At 44.0% G+C, this 17,754-nt stretch overlaps 1 protein-coding gene across 3 annotated transcripts in view; it reads left to right on the forward strand.

The window, feature by feature from the left end:
* ATP2C2 (ATPase secretory pathway Ca2+ transporting 2) overlaps positions 1 to 17,754 on the forward strand; it is an 89,942-nt gene that overhangs the window by 33,578 nt on the left and 38,610 nt on the right. For all 3 annotated transcript variants that reach the window (XM_056525475.1, XM_056525474.1, XM_056525476.1), the window contains exons 4-8: positions 1,073 to 1,162; positions 1,280 to 1,315; positions 2,012 to 2,073; positions 4,040 to 4,148; positions 17,539 to 17,688. In XM_056525475.1, the coding sequence (XP_056381450.1) occupies positions 1,073 to 1,162; positions 1,280 to 1,315; positions 2,012 to 2,073; positions 4,040 to 4,148; positions 17,539 to 17,688 (447 nt within the window). The remainder of the gene's footprint in view (positions 1 to 1,072; positions 1,163 to 1,279; positions 1,316 to 2,011; positions 2,074 to 4,039; positions 4,149 to 17,538; positions 17,689 to 17,754) is intronic.

Genomic DNA, 17,754 nt, shown 5'->3' on the forward strand with positions numbered 1-17,754 from the left:
GAAAAAAAATTAGGTGACACATTCTCTGTGAAGGGATCCTGCTTCATTCTGACTGAGCTGTTAGATGTCCTCTATGGTTGCATTTTTTAACCATTTCAGGCATTATGTCAGAAATCTCCAGTATTGGAAACTTCCACAGACATTTTACATCCATATGTGTGACCAGTATCTTTTCTGGCCTTTAGGGTTAATAGCCATTGTATGGTAAGGCCACACCAGCAGCTGGACTCATATGGCCAAAATCCATCATCCAATGGTTGTTCAATTTTGCCGTCAAAATCATATGGTTATTGGCTGCCTCTTTTCTGTTATCAACCCATATGGTCTTACCCTTTAAGGTATGTGCACATGTACTATATTTTGTGCTGCGTGTTTTATGCTTCAGATTTTACCATTGACCATAAAATCTGCAGCATGAAATCTGCGGCTTATACAGTATGTGTAAACATGCCATTAAAGTACTGAGCTTACTGGCTCCAGAAAGATAAACAGATTTGTAAATTACTTCTATTAAAAAATCTTAATCCTACCAGTACTTATCAGCTGCTAAAGTTGAGTTGTTCTTTTTTGTCTGACCACAGTGCTCTCTGCTGACACCTGTCTGTCTCAGGAACTGTCCAGAGTAGGAGTAAATCCCCATAGCAAACCTATCTTGCTCTGGACAGTCCCTGAGACAGACAGAGGTCTCAGCAGAGAGCACTGTAGTCAGACAGAAAAGAACAACTCAACTTCAGCAGGTGATATGTACTGGTAGGATTAAGAATTTTTTATAGAAGTAATTTACAAATCTTTTTAACTTTCTGGAGTCAGTTGATATGAAAAAATAAAAAAACTTTTTCACATACCCCTTTAAGTGGATTGTGGTTCGTGTGTTGTGCTTGTCCACAGCCCCCATTCAGTACTTACCACTAGTTTTTTGTTTAGAGCTATCATGTTTCATTCACTGTTTTCATTGCCATATATTAATGGATGATAATGGATCTTGAAGGGTTATACATAAACGTTTAGCTTCTCCAGAGAATCCTAAGTGTATTTCTTGCTTTCTATGTGATGTTTTTTCCTGTCTTTAAAGTTCACAAATCCCCTCATCCTGCTCCTCCTGGGCTCTGCTCTGGTCAGCGTTGTCACCAAGGAGTATGAGGATGCCGTCAGCATTACTGTGGTAAGATAAAAGGCACCACACTGCTACTTGTTAGCTTTCCATGGAGAACCGTTTTGACAGATCATTACCAAATCCTGTTTCTTTTTTAATATATTTTATTATTTTGTTTTTCTGCAGGCAATATTAATCGTGGTCACCGTGGCTTTTGTGCAGGTATGGGTTTCCAGCTGGAAGCTTTGTACAGGGATGAATTTAGGGCAGTGCAGCTACTGACAACCATTCTAGGGCACATAATAGAATCATAAAATCTCTCCACCCCCCCCCCCCCCCCCCAAGATGTCATATTGATTTAAATTGGATAAAAGCTCTGATATTGTAACATACCTCTTCATTCCTCAGTCAGTCATTTTTGCTGATATAAACATTGTCAGTGCGATAAACATTGCTACTGAATGCTTTGTCTATGTAATGATTATGCCAGGCATGAAAAGTGGCATTATTTATCCCCTTACCCAGTACACTATTACAGTCTGCGGGTTGGGTCCTACATGATGAAAAGTGTAACGTAGCAAATCCAAACCCATGTGACACAACGGAATGTCCACTCGGAGAATCCTCGTACGGACATTCCGGACACTATGGGGCACAGGCATTAGATGACTAAGCATTTAGTGCGTAGTCCACACAAAGAATGGACGTGTTCATTCTTTGTGTGGACACGAAAACAGGAATTTCCGTGCCGGAAACATTTGACACGTAAATTCGGCTGTGTGCACAGCGTAGCAGGATCCTGTTGAATTCAACGAGACTCCGCTGCAGCGTAATCCCTGTGCTGGATTCCAATGCGGAATCTGTCATAGAAATTCTTCCGTGTGAACATGGCCTAAATTGTTTATTTTCTATTGGCAGGAATATCGCTCTGAAAAGTCTCTTGAGGAGTTAAATAAACTGGTTCCCCCTGAATGTAACTGGTGAGTAAATGGTTAAAGAAGACCTGTCAGAAGCTATCAAGTTGATATACTAAACCCATGGCCAGGTAGGGCTTGGCCACAAGTTTGTGACATACCTTTTATTTTTTATGCTATCATAGGTTGCTCTTGTGCCTAAAAACAAGCAATTTCTCTAAATATGCAAATGGTCTCGTCTATCCAAGTACCCCAACCCATCTCCTACTCTGCTATGCCCCTTCTCCTTCCCTGGCATCTGCCCCCTTCCTTGTGATTTACAGCCACAAAACTGTCTTATTTCCCTAGTGAAATTCCTGGGATCAGGGGAATAACTATAGGGGGTGCAGAGGTAGCAATCACACCTGGCCCCTGGTGCCTAAGGGGGCCCAAAGTCACCTCTGCCCACAGCCGCTGGATTTTCCAGGCATGCTAGAAGTTGCAGTTTTGTAACAGCTGGTGGGAAACACTGATCTATGAGATTGACTGAAGAGTACATCATTGTATATTTAGAGCCCAATGGTTGGACAGAGCTTGTGCAAAGTTTGACTGGAATAGGGAAATGAGAAGACATCTTTGTTGCTGTCAATTTCAGGTAAGGGGAGGGGAGGGGGGGGGGGGGGCAAAAGTGAAAGGGCCAGGGGCATAGCAGAGGAAAAGATGGGCTGTAATATTAAGGTACCTGGGGCAATAAGGAAAATGAGGTACTTGGAGCTGTGGGAAATGCCCAGGATGCACTTCAGCCTCATTTACATATTTGGGAAAACTGCTTTTGTTTGGCTTAGGAGCAACCTATAAGAAACAAAAAGGCATGTCACTGATCCCGTGGCTAAGACCTATCTGGGCACTGCCTCAGATTATTGACTTGAGAATACTCCTAAATTATTCTTGTAATTGTGATTAAATAAATTGTGTCTTATTTTATGAGGACATTGTTACTGAATTTAAAGACCAGTAAGAAAACCTCTGCAGCTGTCTAGTGGATTTCTTTAAAAGGGTATTCCAGCTTTATACATCTCATCCCCTATCCAAAGTATACGGAATAAGATGTATGATCACAGGGGTCCCGCTGCTGGGGAGCCCCGGGATCTCTGTGCAGCCTCCGGCATTCTGCACCGGGCTCTGCTTCCAAAACGGGGAGGTGACGGCTACACCATCTTGTGACATCATGCCACGCCCCATCCATTCATGTCTATGGGAGGGGGAGTGACAACAGAATGATGGGGGCTGCACCGAGATTGCGGGGGTCCCTAGTGGCAGGACCCCTGCAATCATACATCCTTTGGATATCCTTCGGATAGGGGATAATATGTATAAAGCCGGAATACCCTTTTAAGTTCTCTGCTTGCTGTCTTGATTCCAACCAGAAGCGGAAAAAACTGTTGTAAAATATTTCTTTTTGTGGTTTGTTTCAATGTTACATTGTAGAACATCCTATGTGAGCTAAATGCAGCACAAATATCTTTCCTAAACTGGACTTCTTGCTTATACTGTACCTTTTACTTACACTGATAGATGTAACAAACTCTCGGCTCTGTAAATAGGTATAGGTTAGCATTGGTTCCCAGCTTCTGGATGTAAATTGGAACATTTTATTCTCTGACAACTGGAGGATAATTGGCCCAAGTACCCAGATATCAGAAAAGCAAGCCTTCTGCACCCTGATATGTATAAATGTAGTATGGAGTATTCACATGGGCAGGTACTGTGCTGCATGGCCAAAAAAAGCATTTCAAATCCTATGGCATTCATTTTTGTCATGCAGTAAAAATCCTCTTAGACACTTTCTACTACGATTTTTTTGGTGACACACTACCTGCAGCGGTGAATCCACCAATTCCTAAAATTTGGTACAGTAACACCTGATAACCACAAGACCTAGTATTCACTATCTGCAGGCTGCTTACAGACACCTATTGGTTGAATGCCTTTGTTTCTTTCCTCCGCAGCAGTTTTTTGTAGAGAATATTAACCCTTGTTTCATTGCTTCCAGTGTCCGGGATGGAAAGCTGCAGCACCTGCTCGCTCGGGAACTTGTCCCTGGAGATTTGGTTTGTCTGACAGTCGGTGACCGGGTTCCTGCAGACATCAGACTGATAGAGGTAGATATCTGGGAAGATACATTCAGGGTGGGGTTTATACAGTGTATGGAAGAAGCTGCCCAGCAGCCATACCTGATTTTAGTGTAATAATGTTACATAGTCACACACTGAACAGAATATTGTTCTATAACACACCCCTGCTGATGCCCCTTACCAAATACACATTTTGCAGTTGATAAGACATGTTATGAGAAGTCTGACCTTTACTTGCCAAATTCCCAGCCAAGCCCAATGTGTTGAAAACTGGTTTCCAGCTGATTTACATAAGAGGAGTTATAGGTTTGTTTCAGAGAAGCCATAGATATCCTGTGATCTCTAGCAGCAGCATTGTTTGGCGCATTGTTCCTGCTAGAACGTTAACTTCTAATGATAGACTCCAGTTCCGTGCAGTGTCTGGATATCATGTGTCATGTGATTGTATTGTACATCTGTCACCTGCCCTGTGCTCTCCTATGTCAGGTATTGGTTACTCCCTTTAGCAGCCGGAAAGATTTTTGCCTGGCTCAGATTCCATTATTTTTGGATGAAGCTGTGTGAAATGCCTGTACACTTCTCCCTATTATCCATTGGGTGGAGCGGCGTGGTACGATTCTGGCGCAGAATATTAATGTAGTCACTGGATCCCTGACTGGCAGCGCAGACTGGTAGATTGATCAAGTGATCTGGGATAACAGTAGAGTGGATCATGTCAAGCACCTATAGTACCACCCAACCAGCTTTCCTGTCGGGTTAGTTGTATTCGCCTCCCCAGCGGGATTGGTCAGCCCTCAGCTATCATCCTCTACTCCTCCATTAGCATACCCGATTGACTTGGCTGAATGTGTTTGTCCTTCCTGTGATGTATAGCAAAAAATAATATAGTACCATGTCAGAAAAATCTATGTAATGTTAAATACTTTTGTGCAAAAAAAAAAAAAAAAAAAGACAAAAGTATTATAGTAGTGATACCTTTGTTGGCTAACCAGAAACAAATTATATTTACAAGCTTTCGGAGCACAGAGGTCCCTACATCAGGCAAGTTTGTTTATTTTGTTTCCTATGGAGGGTTGGAGATAAGTGGCACCCTAAATTCTGACACCACTTACAGTATACCAGGAAAGATGTGCCCCATTATTATATCCGTCAGTGCGAAACATTTTAGGACTATTGGGCCGGAGCCATAGACATTAGATTGTCAGTGACTTTAGAAGTGGCTGTTTTCCCCACTCCCATCGACTCCTAGAGAACAAAAACTCCCAGCATGCCTTGAAGCGTTCTGGCTGCTTGTGGTCACTTTCTGGACTGGACAGGTGTCTTTTGTCAGTCTGTATCAGGACATCACTGGTAATAATATATTCCTTATTAGCCAGCAATGTTCCTGCTGCAGATAGGAAGGGGTTTAAGCTTGAGTTTCTGAAGTATGCTCTTGGGGAACAATAGCCTCTTTCAGACAGGGGAATAGTTTTATTTGGAAAGTCTAAGGGTCCTTTCATACGGGCAAACCAATGTCTTGTGCTTGTTTAATGAGCCCTTTACTTGGCCCAATGAATGTGTGGCCAGGGCTCGCTGGTTGGTTTGTGCAGCCTGTCACTTACGTCAATGTTGGGCACACATTTCTCGTATACACAGGAAGATGTGCGGCTGACCAGTGAATATTTTTATATATAGTGTCAGGTGTAAGGGTGCGTTCACACGGAATAATTCAAGAGGAATTTACTCGAGTAATTCCTCTTGAAATCTCCGCTCCAAATGAATGCACATCTCCTCTGCCCATTGACTTGAATGTTATTTCTGCTGGCCTGTTCACACTGCGGAAATTCTGCTAGCGGAATTCTGGCGCTGAATTCCGTTCCGCTTGAAGAAAGAACATGTTCATTCTTCCAGCGGAATCCACTAGCAGAAATCAATAGAGGTCAATGGTAAAAAGAATTCGCGCAGAAATGGCTGAAAAACCCTTCACTTCTTTCTCCCCCGAATTTCGCGCCAAAATAAAAAAAATTCCGCCCGTAAATTTTTCGGTGTGAATAACTCTTGATTTTCTCCGTGTGAACGCACCCTAAAGGGGACATATTGTAGCCCCTCCACACTGTGGTCCTGTCTTCTGTCGCAACTTTTGTAAAACTCTTTGCTTCGGGGGGGGGGAGCTAATCGGAGGGTGGTAACTTAGGCTGCTATTCCAGAAGGACAATGCACAATGTGTTTCCATAGCTGTGACTTGCATGTGACTTTGGATGCCCCTAGTCATTGTACCATATGAACCAGGTCATCAGGTCTCCGCGCATTTATTATGAGACTATCCTATGTAATATGGGACCATGGATCTCTGATGTAACTCTATGCTGTTATTGGTAAGATGGCATTACTCAGCTCTAGTCTCTGCTCCTGTCATGCGGGAAAGGAAATCTCTTTATTGCTACTTAATAATCTAGAAAGTGAAATTGGAAGCAGCCACCGTGACGGCACCTGGCCGCTCCTTGCATGCTTTCCAGCTGATGTTTGCTTTCTGATCTGACGATTTTCAGCTCTGTGTACAGGACTCTGCCTATTATCTCAGGCTGCTTTGTATAAACTGTCCCCGGGATTTATGGCCTGGACTGGAATAATAAAGGTCTAAATAAACTTTACTGGTAGAGGTATTATCTGGTATTATAAATCGGCCACAGGTTACACAGTGCTTGTACATCGGTGTTTCCCAACCGGGGTGCCTCCAGCTGTGGCAAAACGACAACTCCCAGCATGCCCGGACAGCCGAAGGCTGTCCGGGCATGCTGGGAGTTGTAGTTTTGCCACAGCTGGAGGCACCCCGGTTGGGAAACACTGCTGTACATGACAGAGACAGGGATTGAAAAACAAAGTATATAAACAAATCCTGTTCACAAGAGCTGACAATCTAACTGAAGGGGACACAGCTAGGGTTGAGATACCAGAAGAGCAGGGATTCTGGAGTGGGAGGATTCAGTGTGTGTCTATATTGTCTATGGATGGAGGAGAACTTCGTAGGGGTAGCTTTAGGGAAGTCGCATGGTCCTGGGCAGAGGGATATAGAAAAGCAGTTTCTGCCATAACTGGAAGTAACTAAAATATGAAACATATTAAACATAGGTTACAATATTCTATTCGAAGTACAGTATTTTGTATTATTTTGTATCATCATATCTCAATTAACCCAATGAATATAACTCTTACCCCAAAGTTCTGTATTCTCTTTGGCCTTGCAGTCATATATGTTTAGGCCAGTGTTCCCCAATCACAACTCCCAGCAAACTACAACTCCCAGCATGCCTGAACAGTCAAAGGCTGTCTGGGCATGCTGGGAGTTGTAGTTTGGCCACAGCTGGAGGCACCCTGGTTGGGAAACACTGCTGTACATGACAGAGACAGGGATTGAAAAACAAAGTATATAAACAAATCCTGTTCACAAGAGCTGACAATCTAACTGAAGGGGACACAGCTAGGGTTGAGATACCAGAAGAGCAGGGATTCTGGAGTGGGAGGATTCAGTGTGTGTCTATATTGTCTATGGATGGAGGAGAGCTTCGTAGGGGTAGCTTTAGGGAAGTCGCATGGTCCTGGGTAGAGGGATATAGAAAAGCAGTTACTGCCATAACTGGAAGTAACTAAAATATGAAACACATTAAACATATGTTACAATATTCTATTCTAAGTACAGTATTTTGTATTATTTTGTATTATCATATCTCAATTAACCCAATGAATATAACCCTTACCCCAAAGTTCTGTATTCTCTTTGGCCTTGCAGTCATATATGTTTAGGCCAGTGTTCCCCAATCACAACTCCCAGCAAACTACAACTCCCAGCATGCCTGAACAGTCAAAGGCTGTCTGGGCATGCTGGGAGTTGTAGTTTGGCCACAGCTGGAGGCACCCTGGTTGGGAAACACTGCTTTAGGCGCACAAGGTCACAAGTGTTTGCTTCTACCGTGTTCTCTCTGAAACATTCAGACATTTATAATCTGCCCCTCCTACTCTTTGTCAATATAGAAGGCAAATAGAAGAATGAACATAAATGGAGTTTTACCTGTAATGTAAACAGACGAGATAAGAGTCAGGATCCCACAGTTCAGAATGGGTAACTCTCACTGACTCTATGTTCTGCCCTCTACTGGTTATCAGGATGACAAAGAGTCCCCATAGAGCGTCAGCGGGAACTTAATCCCATTGATGGGTTTGTGTGAAGTTTTGTACTGGTTGCCAGTCAGGTTGTATCAGGTCACTTGGCCATAGACATTGAGCAGTGTCTGCCTGCCGGGTGCTGCATTGAAAGCAAGAATCATTGAGGTATATGCCCATTTTTTGTGTCTAATTGGGGAAATGTAAGTTCTATGAAGGGTCCAAAGGGTCATTTCCATGTGTGTAGAGGAAGGTAAGGTTTTGAGTGAATACTCTAAGATGTTAAAGGGGTTCTCCGCTGGAAAAAAAAATGTTTAAATCAACTGGTGCCAGAAAGTTAAATGGGCACTCTCATTTAAACAAATTTTTGCTATTGCACTACTTATAGTAAATAAAAAATCTTTCTAATGTACTTTGTTTAAAAAAAAATGAAGTTTTCTATGTTTTATTTGTGTTTAAACTGCCACTAGGTGTCTCCCTGCATGTCCAGAGCACATTTTCTCCCATCTTTTGCACAGACTTTGGACTCCTGCTGGCCTGGCAGAAGTCCTAAATCAGTAAATGCTGGGTGGGAGGGGTGTGTGTGCAGCCTTATCCAATCAGAGCTCATCTCATACAGTGAACTGCTATGGGCTGTGCGTAGCAGAGTGAGGGAGGAAGTTCTCCCCTGTATGGCTTCGGATGATGTCACACCTGCTGGGTAACGCCCCTTTCCAGTCTGTGAATCTGACTGAGACTGAGCAGAAAATACAGAGCAATGTCAAGGTAGAGAACTAACAAATAATAAAAATAAAGGCAGGAGTTTATCATGATAGGGTTAGTGAACTGGGAGGATTATAAAGATCATGAGATGTACTCTTTAAACAGATTTGTTAATCACTTTTACTTAAAAATCTTAATCCTTCCAGTACTTGTAAGTTGCTGTTTGCGCTAGAGGAAGTTCTTTTTTTTTTTTTTTTCTTTTTATGTCTGACTACATTGCTCTCTGTTGATACCTCTGTCCATGTCAGGAACTGTCAAGAGCAGGAGCAAATCCCCATAGAAAAACCTATTCTGCTCTGGACAGTTCCTGACATGGACACAGGTGTCAGCAGAGAGCACTGTGGTCAGACAAAAAAGGACATTCAAGAAGAAAAAACTTCCTCTGTAGTATACAGCAGCTGATAAGTACTGGAAGGATTAAGATTTTTAAATAGAAGTAATGTACAAATCTGTTTAACTTTCTGACACCAGTTGGTTTAAAAAAAAAGTTGTTTTCCTCCGGAGTACCCCTTTAATCAAATCCAAGGTGTCTAGAGATGTAAACACGTTAAGCCCTTCTGAAAGGCCTTTTGTCCTTGCTTTGTGAACAAAAGAGGTACATAAATATTAGTAAATTAGCATTATTTGACTTTTGATGTGTTGGACGGATCATGAGAAAGGGAAAAACTCAAGCAATGGGATGGCACGCATGTAGGTGATAATGTATCTTCTGGCATGGAAATGGAATAGCCAAGGGACTAAACGTGCTATATTTGGCACATAATGCATGAATGGGGAGTGGGGATTTGGTGAATGTATCCATGGGTGTACAGATACCATGTCTGTACTTCATACAAAATACATGATCAGGACATCCATTTTGAAAGTCATGATTCTTTATGAGTGATAATGATTCCCTATGAATGATCATGATTCCCTACGTGTGATAAGTCATTGGACCCCACCAGATCAATGGATGAATTTTTTGCCAGGCTCTCCAGACAGGCATACACAGTGGGTTATCCTTAATGGATGCAGAAGCGCCACATACAGGATGTGTGAATATTTGACAGAGTTAAAGGCACCAAGTTGTGTTCAAAGACCATATTTGTAAGAAATGAGGTGTGATGGAACCAATCCCTGATAATTCTGGTGTATGCAGGTAAATTAAGAGTATAAATATCTAGAAAATAATTGGAGAATTTGAAAAGACTATTTAGGTGTAATGATCTTATCTTGCCCAGGTCTTGCTAGCAGTGTCTCTCGTCATCCCTGTTGACTGATCCTGTTTGGCACAGGACCGCTCAGTACTGTGTGGCACGGCCGGCCTAGCCTATCAGTAAGGAGATTTAAACAGGCATCTGCTATGTTAAAATGCCTGTGATTGTGGTTAAAACTCTTCCCTAGAGTTCTATTCCCAGTGCCTGTTCCCTATATTCTAACCTGACCTTTGCCTGAATTTTGACTTGTCTCTTGCCTGATGATTTTATACTTTGCTGCTCTCCTGGTTTGACACTTGCTTGCTCTGATTCTGTTTCATGTACTGCACTGTCCTCTTGGTTTTGACCTTCTGGCTTTCCCCTGGTTAACTCCTTTGGTTCCTGGCATGTCTGTGTGTAGCCTAATTGGCCTATCTGACCTCCCTGATGCCCCTTAGTGCGTGAAGGGACTGTTGCCCAGTTGCGGCCACCATTTAGGGTAGATCAGTCAAGAAGGTAGTCACAGTGGTTTTGGGCAAGTTCAGTCTACACGTCTTCCTGATGATAAATAGGAAGGACCTATTGCAGTTTGGGGATTTTGACAAGTTTGCCTCTGATTTTAGAGAGGTTTTCAGCATTTTAAGATAATGTTGGTAGAGTACAGAGCTGCAGGCAATCTAGTTTTCCCAACTTCTGAGTAACTGATGGATTTGGCATTCTAACGTAATGGAAAAGAGGACATCTAAAGGGGTTTGCTGGGGCCATTCAATAAGAAGGTTTCAGATTTGTCCTAGTTTAAAGAGTAACATTAGAGGAGGCCTTTGGTTTGTAGGTCAGTCAATTGAGGATTGAGGAGCGCCTGTCGTCAGTGAACACAGTAAGTTTTAGTATGTCCTTGTCTAATGTAACGCTAGGGTATAATAGGGAATAGTCAATATATCATATTAAAAGATCTATAGATATGTTGAATAGGAGAAGAGAAATTGGTCATCCCGTCCCATCGGGCTGCAGCTGATGACTGGAGCGACGTCAGTGATGCAGGGGCAGAGTGGCTGCCAGCGGAACAGGCTCCTTCCACAGCCTCAGGGCCTGAGGATATGTGGGGCTGGTCAGTGAGTACAGTACAGCCTGAATTTAACTCTATTGATGCTGGAGCCCCTGCAGTGACTGCTACTAACTCCCTCACTGTATCTACTTCCATGAATGTGCCTGGGGCTGTCTCCTGCTCCCCTCTCCTATGCTGGGGCGGTCACTGTAATGCCAGGACATGCTTCACCTGGCCTTAACCCTTCCTCTGCCATTATGGGGCCTCATATACCAAGGGACACTGCTGTTCTGTGCTGTTCACATTCTGCTGCCCCTGAACCTACTCTTTAAGATGTGATGTTGGCTATTTCTAAGGGGAATGCTGATATGAAGCTTCTTATTGGTGGCATGCATGAGGACATTAACCTGTTACGCCATGATATGCAAAAAGTGTCAGAGCAGATTGGGGCAGTGGAGGAAAGAGTTGGAGATTTGGATGATCAGCTCCCCCCTGAAGCGGGACATGCACTGTGTGATTAGTAATCTGACCGCATTGGCTGCCAAGTCAGATGTTATGGAAAACCGCCTAGGGCGAAATAATGTGCGCCTTGTGGGGGTACCGGAAAAATAGGAGGGCTGCAATCCTGGAGAATTCTTTGAGAACTGGCTCCTTACCACTTTTGGAAAAGAGACTCTGACGCCCCTCTTTGCAGTGGAATGGGCACATAGGGTGCCCACCAGACCTTTCCCGCCAGGGGCTGGGTGTCTGTTTGGGGTGTCTGTCTTATTTTTTTGTCCTTCCTCCAGGTCGTGCACTTATTCCTTTGTCCGTGTTCCTGTTTTAACCCGTTCTACCTGGTCATTTGCCTGTGTCTGTCCTTTCCCTGCTTCATTTATTGTTTTGTCAACTCCTATGGCTACTGATGTACACATAGTGGCATGGAATGTGCAGGGCCTTAATGATCCCACTAAATGGCTTGCTGTTTTGCAGGCGCTCAAGCCTCATCAACCCACTGTTTTGTGTCTCTCTGAGACACATCTGACGGATGATACAAAACAGGTACTTAACAAACCATGGTTCAGCCATACCTTCCATGCCACCTATTCATCTCATGCTAGAGGTGTCAGTGTTCTTATTCACAGGAATATTCTTTTTAAGTGTTTTTCTAGTTTGATTGACCCTGATGGTCGCTTTGTGTGCCTTTATGGCAAATTTTACCATGTGCCTTGTATATTGGCTGCAATATATATCCCTCCCCCATATTCTAGTGATGTATTAAGAAGGTTGGTGTCCTTTTGTCTCTTCCCTGCCAGACATGCCCCTTTTTCTAGTAGGGGATTTCAATAATATTTTGAATCTGTCCTTAGATAAATTTGGGGGTAGAGGGGCCCCTATAGGGTCTTTTGTTACCGGTCTGACTAGGTTTGTAGAGGAAGCTGGGTGGGTTGACTTATGGAGAAGGCGCAATCCTGCAGGTAGGCAGTATTCCTGCTATTCTAGTTCCCATGGTACTCTGTCACGTATTGATTTAGCGCTGGGTAATAAGCTGATCTTACCATGGGTGGCGGTGGTGGAATATCTCCCCCGTCATTTATCGGATCATTCTCCTATTTATGTACACCTTAACTTCAGTTCTAGTCCTAGAGTTAGGGGGTCCTTGTGGCGCCTTAATCCGTATTGTCTTCAGGTACCCACAATAGGCCACACCCTGGTAGTTGATATTGAATCTTTCCTGGCAATTAATCGTGGCTCAGCTTCGCTGGGGTTAGTGTGGGATTCTCTGAAGGCTTTTGTCCGGGGTGTGTTTATTAGAGACATTAACACATGTAAATAGAAGAATCGAGAGATACAGGAGTGGTTGCAACGGCAGGTGCTTTCTGCTGAGAGGGAGTTCCTTGGGAACCCATCTGATACTGTTCAGGTTCACTGGCAGTCTTTGTGTACTCTACTGGATGCACATCTACTGCAAATGGCGAATAATAAACGTTTCTTTCAGCAGCAGCGATATTTTGAAGGTGGGGAAAGCACTGTCCGTTTATTGGCTCGTATGATTTGGGTGCAGCAGGGGTCCATGGCCATTCCCTGTCTCTGCGATAGTGATGGGTCTCTGGTGCAGGAGGATGCTAAAATTCTTTATGTGTTGGTCTCCTTTTATGAGGAGACGTATTCCTCCAAATTGTTGTACGATGCTGCTGCTGTGGATCAATTTGTTTCCTCTATCCCGGTGGCAGCCCTGTCATAGACCCAGAGAGACTTCCTGGATGCGCCTATTACTTTAAGAGAGTTGGAGGAGACCCTGGGTTCTTTGCCAAGTGAGAAGTCACCAGGGGTGGATGGGCTACTCAATGAATATCTTAAACAATATAGTGAAGTGCTGCTTTCTTAGTTGCTAGAAGTTCTGCAGGCTGCTGAAGTTGAGGGGGGCTTACCTACTTCTAGGTCGGAGGCTATTATAGTACTATTGCTGAAGCCTGGGAAAGATCCACTTTTGGCGGGCTCTTATCGACCAATCTCATTGTTGTGTTCAGATATTAAACTGTTGGCTAAGGTACTTGCGAATCGGATTTTGGGGGATACCTCTACTCTGGTGCATGGCAATCAAACTGGATTTATGCCTGGCAAGTCCACGGCTGATAATATTAGCTATTTCTGAATCTTCAATTGGTGCCAGAGGGAGCTGTTGGTAGGGCTGTACTTTCACTCAATGCTGCTAATGCTTTAGACAGAGGCGAGTGGCGCTTTCTGTGGAGTGTGATGCGTCATATGGGCTTCGGTCCTCAATTTCTGAAATGGGTTCAGTTGTTATACGCGGCTCCGCGGGCCAGGATCAGGGCTAACGGTTTACTCTCCCACTCTTTCCCACTGGGTAGAGGCATGTGCCAGGGGTCTTCCCTGCCCCCCTTTCTTTTTGCTATAGCCATAGAACCCCTTAGATCATCAGCGGAGTTTAGAGGATTCCGATATGGTACCCTTGATGAACGCATAGCTCTATGTTGCTCGTACTCTTCCTCTGCTGATGCATTTGATTGAGCGGTTTGGTGAATATTCGGGCCTGACCATCAACTGGGATAAATCTACTCTCCTTCCTTTGGACCCCTTGCCACCGATCCTGGATGTTGCCAGGGTGGGCATCACAATAGTGAGTCAATTCAAATACCTGGAGATTATGATTGTGGCCTCTCCCTCTAGCTATATTGCTCTTAATCTGGTGACCCTATAAGATCGTAGTGCTTGTAAGGTAGCCACATGGCGTAAGCTCCCTCTCTCAATAGCGGGTAGGTCCAATCTAGTCAAGATGGTACTGAAGCCACAGTTTCTGTATGTGTTGCATAACTCTCCTATTTGGATCCCTATGAAGTATTTTATTAGGATTCAGTCCCTTTATCGGGAATTTATATGGAATGGTAAGTCTGCCCGAATACGTCTTGAGACGTTGCAGTGTGGTAAGGAGGAAGGGGGCCTATCGGTTCCTAATCCATGGTAGTATTTCCTAGCTGCACAGGTTCAACAGTTGAAGGGGTGGGCCATGTATGCTACTATGGGGCGATCGGGTCAGTTAGTGTCCCAGTGGTTTGGGGGGGGGGGGGGTGACACCGGTTTACTTGCTAGGAATTGCTGCTCAAACAAGATCTCCAGATATGGTGCCTACGTTTACTCTCATACGTAAGGTATGGGCAAAGTTAAGATCCCTTCTCCAATATACCACTTATGTTACATACTTACATAATTTTGGCATAATCCTAATCTGTCTGAACTTCGCGCTCTCCCTGATTCCTGCCTTTTGTCCTCTTGAGGGGTTCTGTATCTGTCTCAGTTGTATGCAGGGGGGTTTGAAATCCTTTGCCCAACTCTGAGAAGAGTTTGCTCTACCGCAGTCGTTTTTCTATAGATATATGCAGCTATGACACGCCCTGGACACCCAATTTAGGACGATGGATGGATTTCTGTCTTGTATAGGGAATTGCTTTCCTCTTACCATAGGGCCTATCCATTGACTATCAAAGAGAAGCAGATATTTGTCCTCTCTCGGATGAGCAGTAGGCTCAGGTGGTGTCTGACTCCAAGACTGGCTGTGTCGGAGGCTCATCGTCTCTCCCAGTTGTTTTTATTACACAGAGTGTACCGGACCCCTGCCTTTCTCCATAGAACTGGAGTTCGGCCGGACTCCTGTTGTCCTTGTTATTCTCTACTTGATGCACATCTGTTACATATGCTGTGGGAATATACACATCTTGCGCAATTCTGGAGGGAGGTGTTACATTTAATTAGGCAAGTCTATGGTATCCTGCTTCCTCCTTCTGCATTGCTTTGTGTGTTGGGCTGCGTAGAGGGTCCGTATGGGTATAGCGGAGTGTATTTGGGTATTTGTAGTATTCTTTTTCAGGCTCAACATTGGCTGAGAGTTCCTCCTCCCACTCTCTCTGAATTGATAACATATGTAATCATATAATTCGATTGGAGAAAGGGGATTATACTAAACAGAAGGCTATGGGAAGGTTTGAGTCCATCTGGGGCCCCTGGATTGATGCACCTAGGTTGGCTTCCACATATCTACAGCGTACTCCAATGGAGGCCTTTTTGCGTGGGATGGGTGTCCCTAGATGATCTGGTCGGTTGGATGGTGTTTCCCTTGCTGGGTTTGTCAATGTGGTCTGTGGTCTTTGTGCCCCCCCCCCCCCCTTTATTGGTCTACGTATATTGATTTGTCTTTGTTCTGTGTCAGCCTTAATGTGTGGTGATACTTTTGTTTCATGGTTTTTTTTCTCTCTCTCTTATTCTCCCTCCCTTATGAGGCTGGGTTCACATCATGTTTTTCCCCATACAGGAACTCATACGGCAGGGGAGAGCTAAAAACTTACGGTCCCGTATCCTGCTGTATGCGGTCCCGTATGTAATTCATTTCAATGAGCCGACCGGAGTGAACCCATCGGCTCATTTTTCCCCGTATGCGGTTTTCTACCGTACCTAAAACCGTAGACAACCACGGTTTTAGGTCCGGTAGAAAACGGCATAAGGGGAAAAATGAGCCGACCGGTTCACTCCGGTCGGCTCATTGAAATGAATTACATATGGGACCACATACAGCAGGATATGGGAGCGCAAGTTTTTAGCTCTCCCCTGCCGTATGCGCTCCCGTATAGGGAAAAACGTGATGTGAACCCCTGCCTAACCCGGTTTGTTATTCTCCTACTCCTAATGTGTCTTCCAAGGCTCATCTTTTTATTTTATTTTTTGGCGACTGCTACACAGATTATATCACGGTGCTGTCGTTTATATTTGTCATAGTGACCTGGAGGGAGGTGTCATTCGTGGGGGGGTGGGGGGCATGGCGGGTTGTTTTTGGTTTGTATATGTGCTTTTTCGGTTTTGTATGTTAAAAACAAAAACCTTAATAAAACTTTCTGATTTAAAAACAATTGTGAAGGTCATATGGGCCTGGTCATTAAGATGCCAGATATAAGGTAGTATAAAAGAAGAACCAGGAGACCTTGTCAAAGGTCTTTTCCACATCCAGGCAAAGGAGTATGGATGAGGTGCTTGATTTGTCCAAAGCTGCAACTGTGACCGTTACTGCCTTCAGTATATTTTTGACTGAATGGTGGTCCTGTATAAAGCCCTGGTTGAGGCGCTCTCAGGGATAATTCAATTGAGTAAGGGTAGGATGCTTGTAAAGTTTGGGTAATTGAAAGGTGCACGCTTCTGAAAAGTTTTTAGGCTGTAGAGTCTAGTAAGGTCAGTTCTGGGGCAAGGAGGTTGTAGAATTCAGTGGAAAGTCCACTGGGCCCTGGCATTTTTTGGTTGGGGTTGCCCTTAATGGTTTGTTGTAAGTTTTCCCCCATGATGTCTCTACGAGTGCCTTTTGATCACTCGTGAGATGGGGACAGAGTATAAGAATGTGAGAGGTGTCTGTCGTAGAGGCTTGGTAGAGATCCTCAAAGTACGAATAACGAATGTCTTAAATTTCAGCACCTTATTGCACTTAGGAATCACTGTTAGGGTCTTGTAATGTCAGGAAAGGCTCAGATATGCCTAAGGGTCGAGTCTGTTTGGTTGTATCCTATTTCACTATTAATAGTACTTATTTCATATTGTGTGGATTGTCCATTGTGCCTGGTCATGTACGAATGTGTCCATCAACGTTCTGGCCTCCTTGAATAAAACCTTGGTTTCCTCTGTGGGACGGATGTCGTGAGCTTTCTTGGAGGCTCATGTCACCATTATGCCCATTGTGTTTGGAAGTATAATTGGAAATCTGGAGAGGTAAGTGAATAGGAGGGTAAAATGATATAAAATGTCTTTTTCTCTTCATCAGACAACTGATCTCTTAGTGGATGAATCCAGCTTTACTGGTGAGACAGAACCATGCAGCAAAACTCACGGATCAGTGGATGAAGCGAGTGGCCTCACAACTCTGAGTAACATTGTGTTCATGGGAACGCTTGTCCGGTATGGAAAAGGAAAGGTAAGGGCCAAAAATGGACAACTCATTCACTGAATAGCAGCAATGACGTTCATGAAACTGCAGCCT

This window comes from Hyla sarda, chromosome 6, assembly GCF_029499605.1.
Source record: "Hyla sarda isolate aHylSar1 chromosome 6, aHylSar1.hap1, whole genome shotgun sequence".
Classification (NCBI taxonomy): domain Eukaryota; kingdom Metazoa; phylum Chordata; class Amphibia; order Anura; family Hylidae; genus Hyla; species Hyla sarda.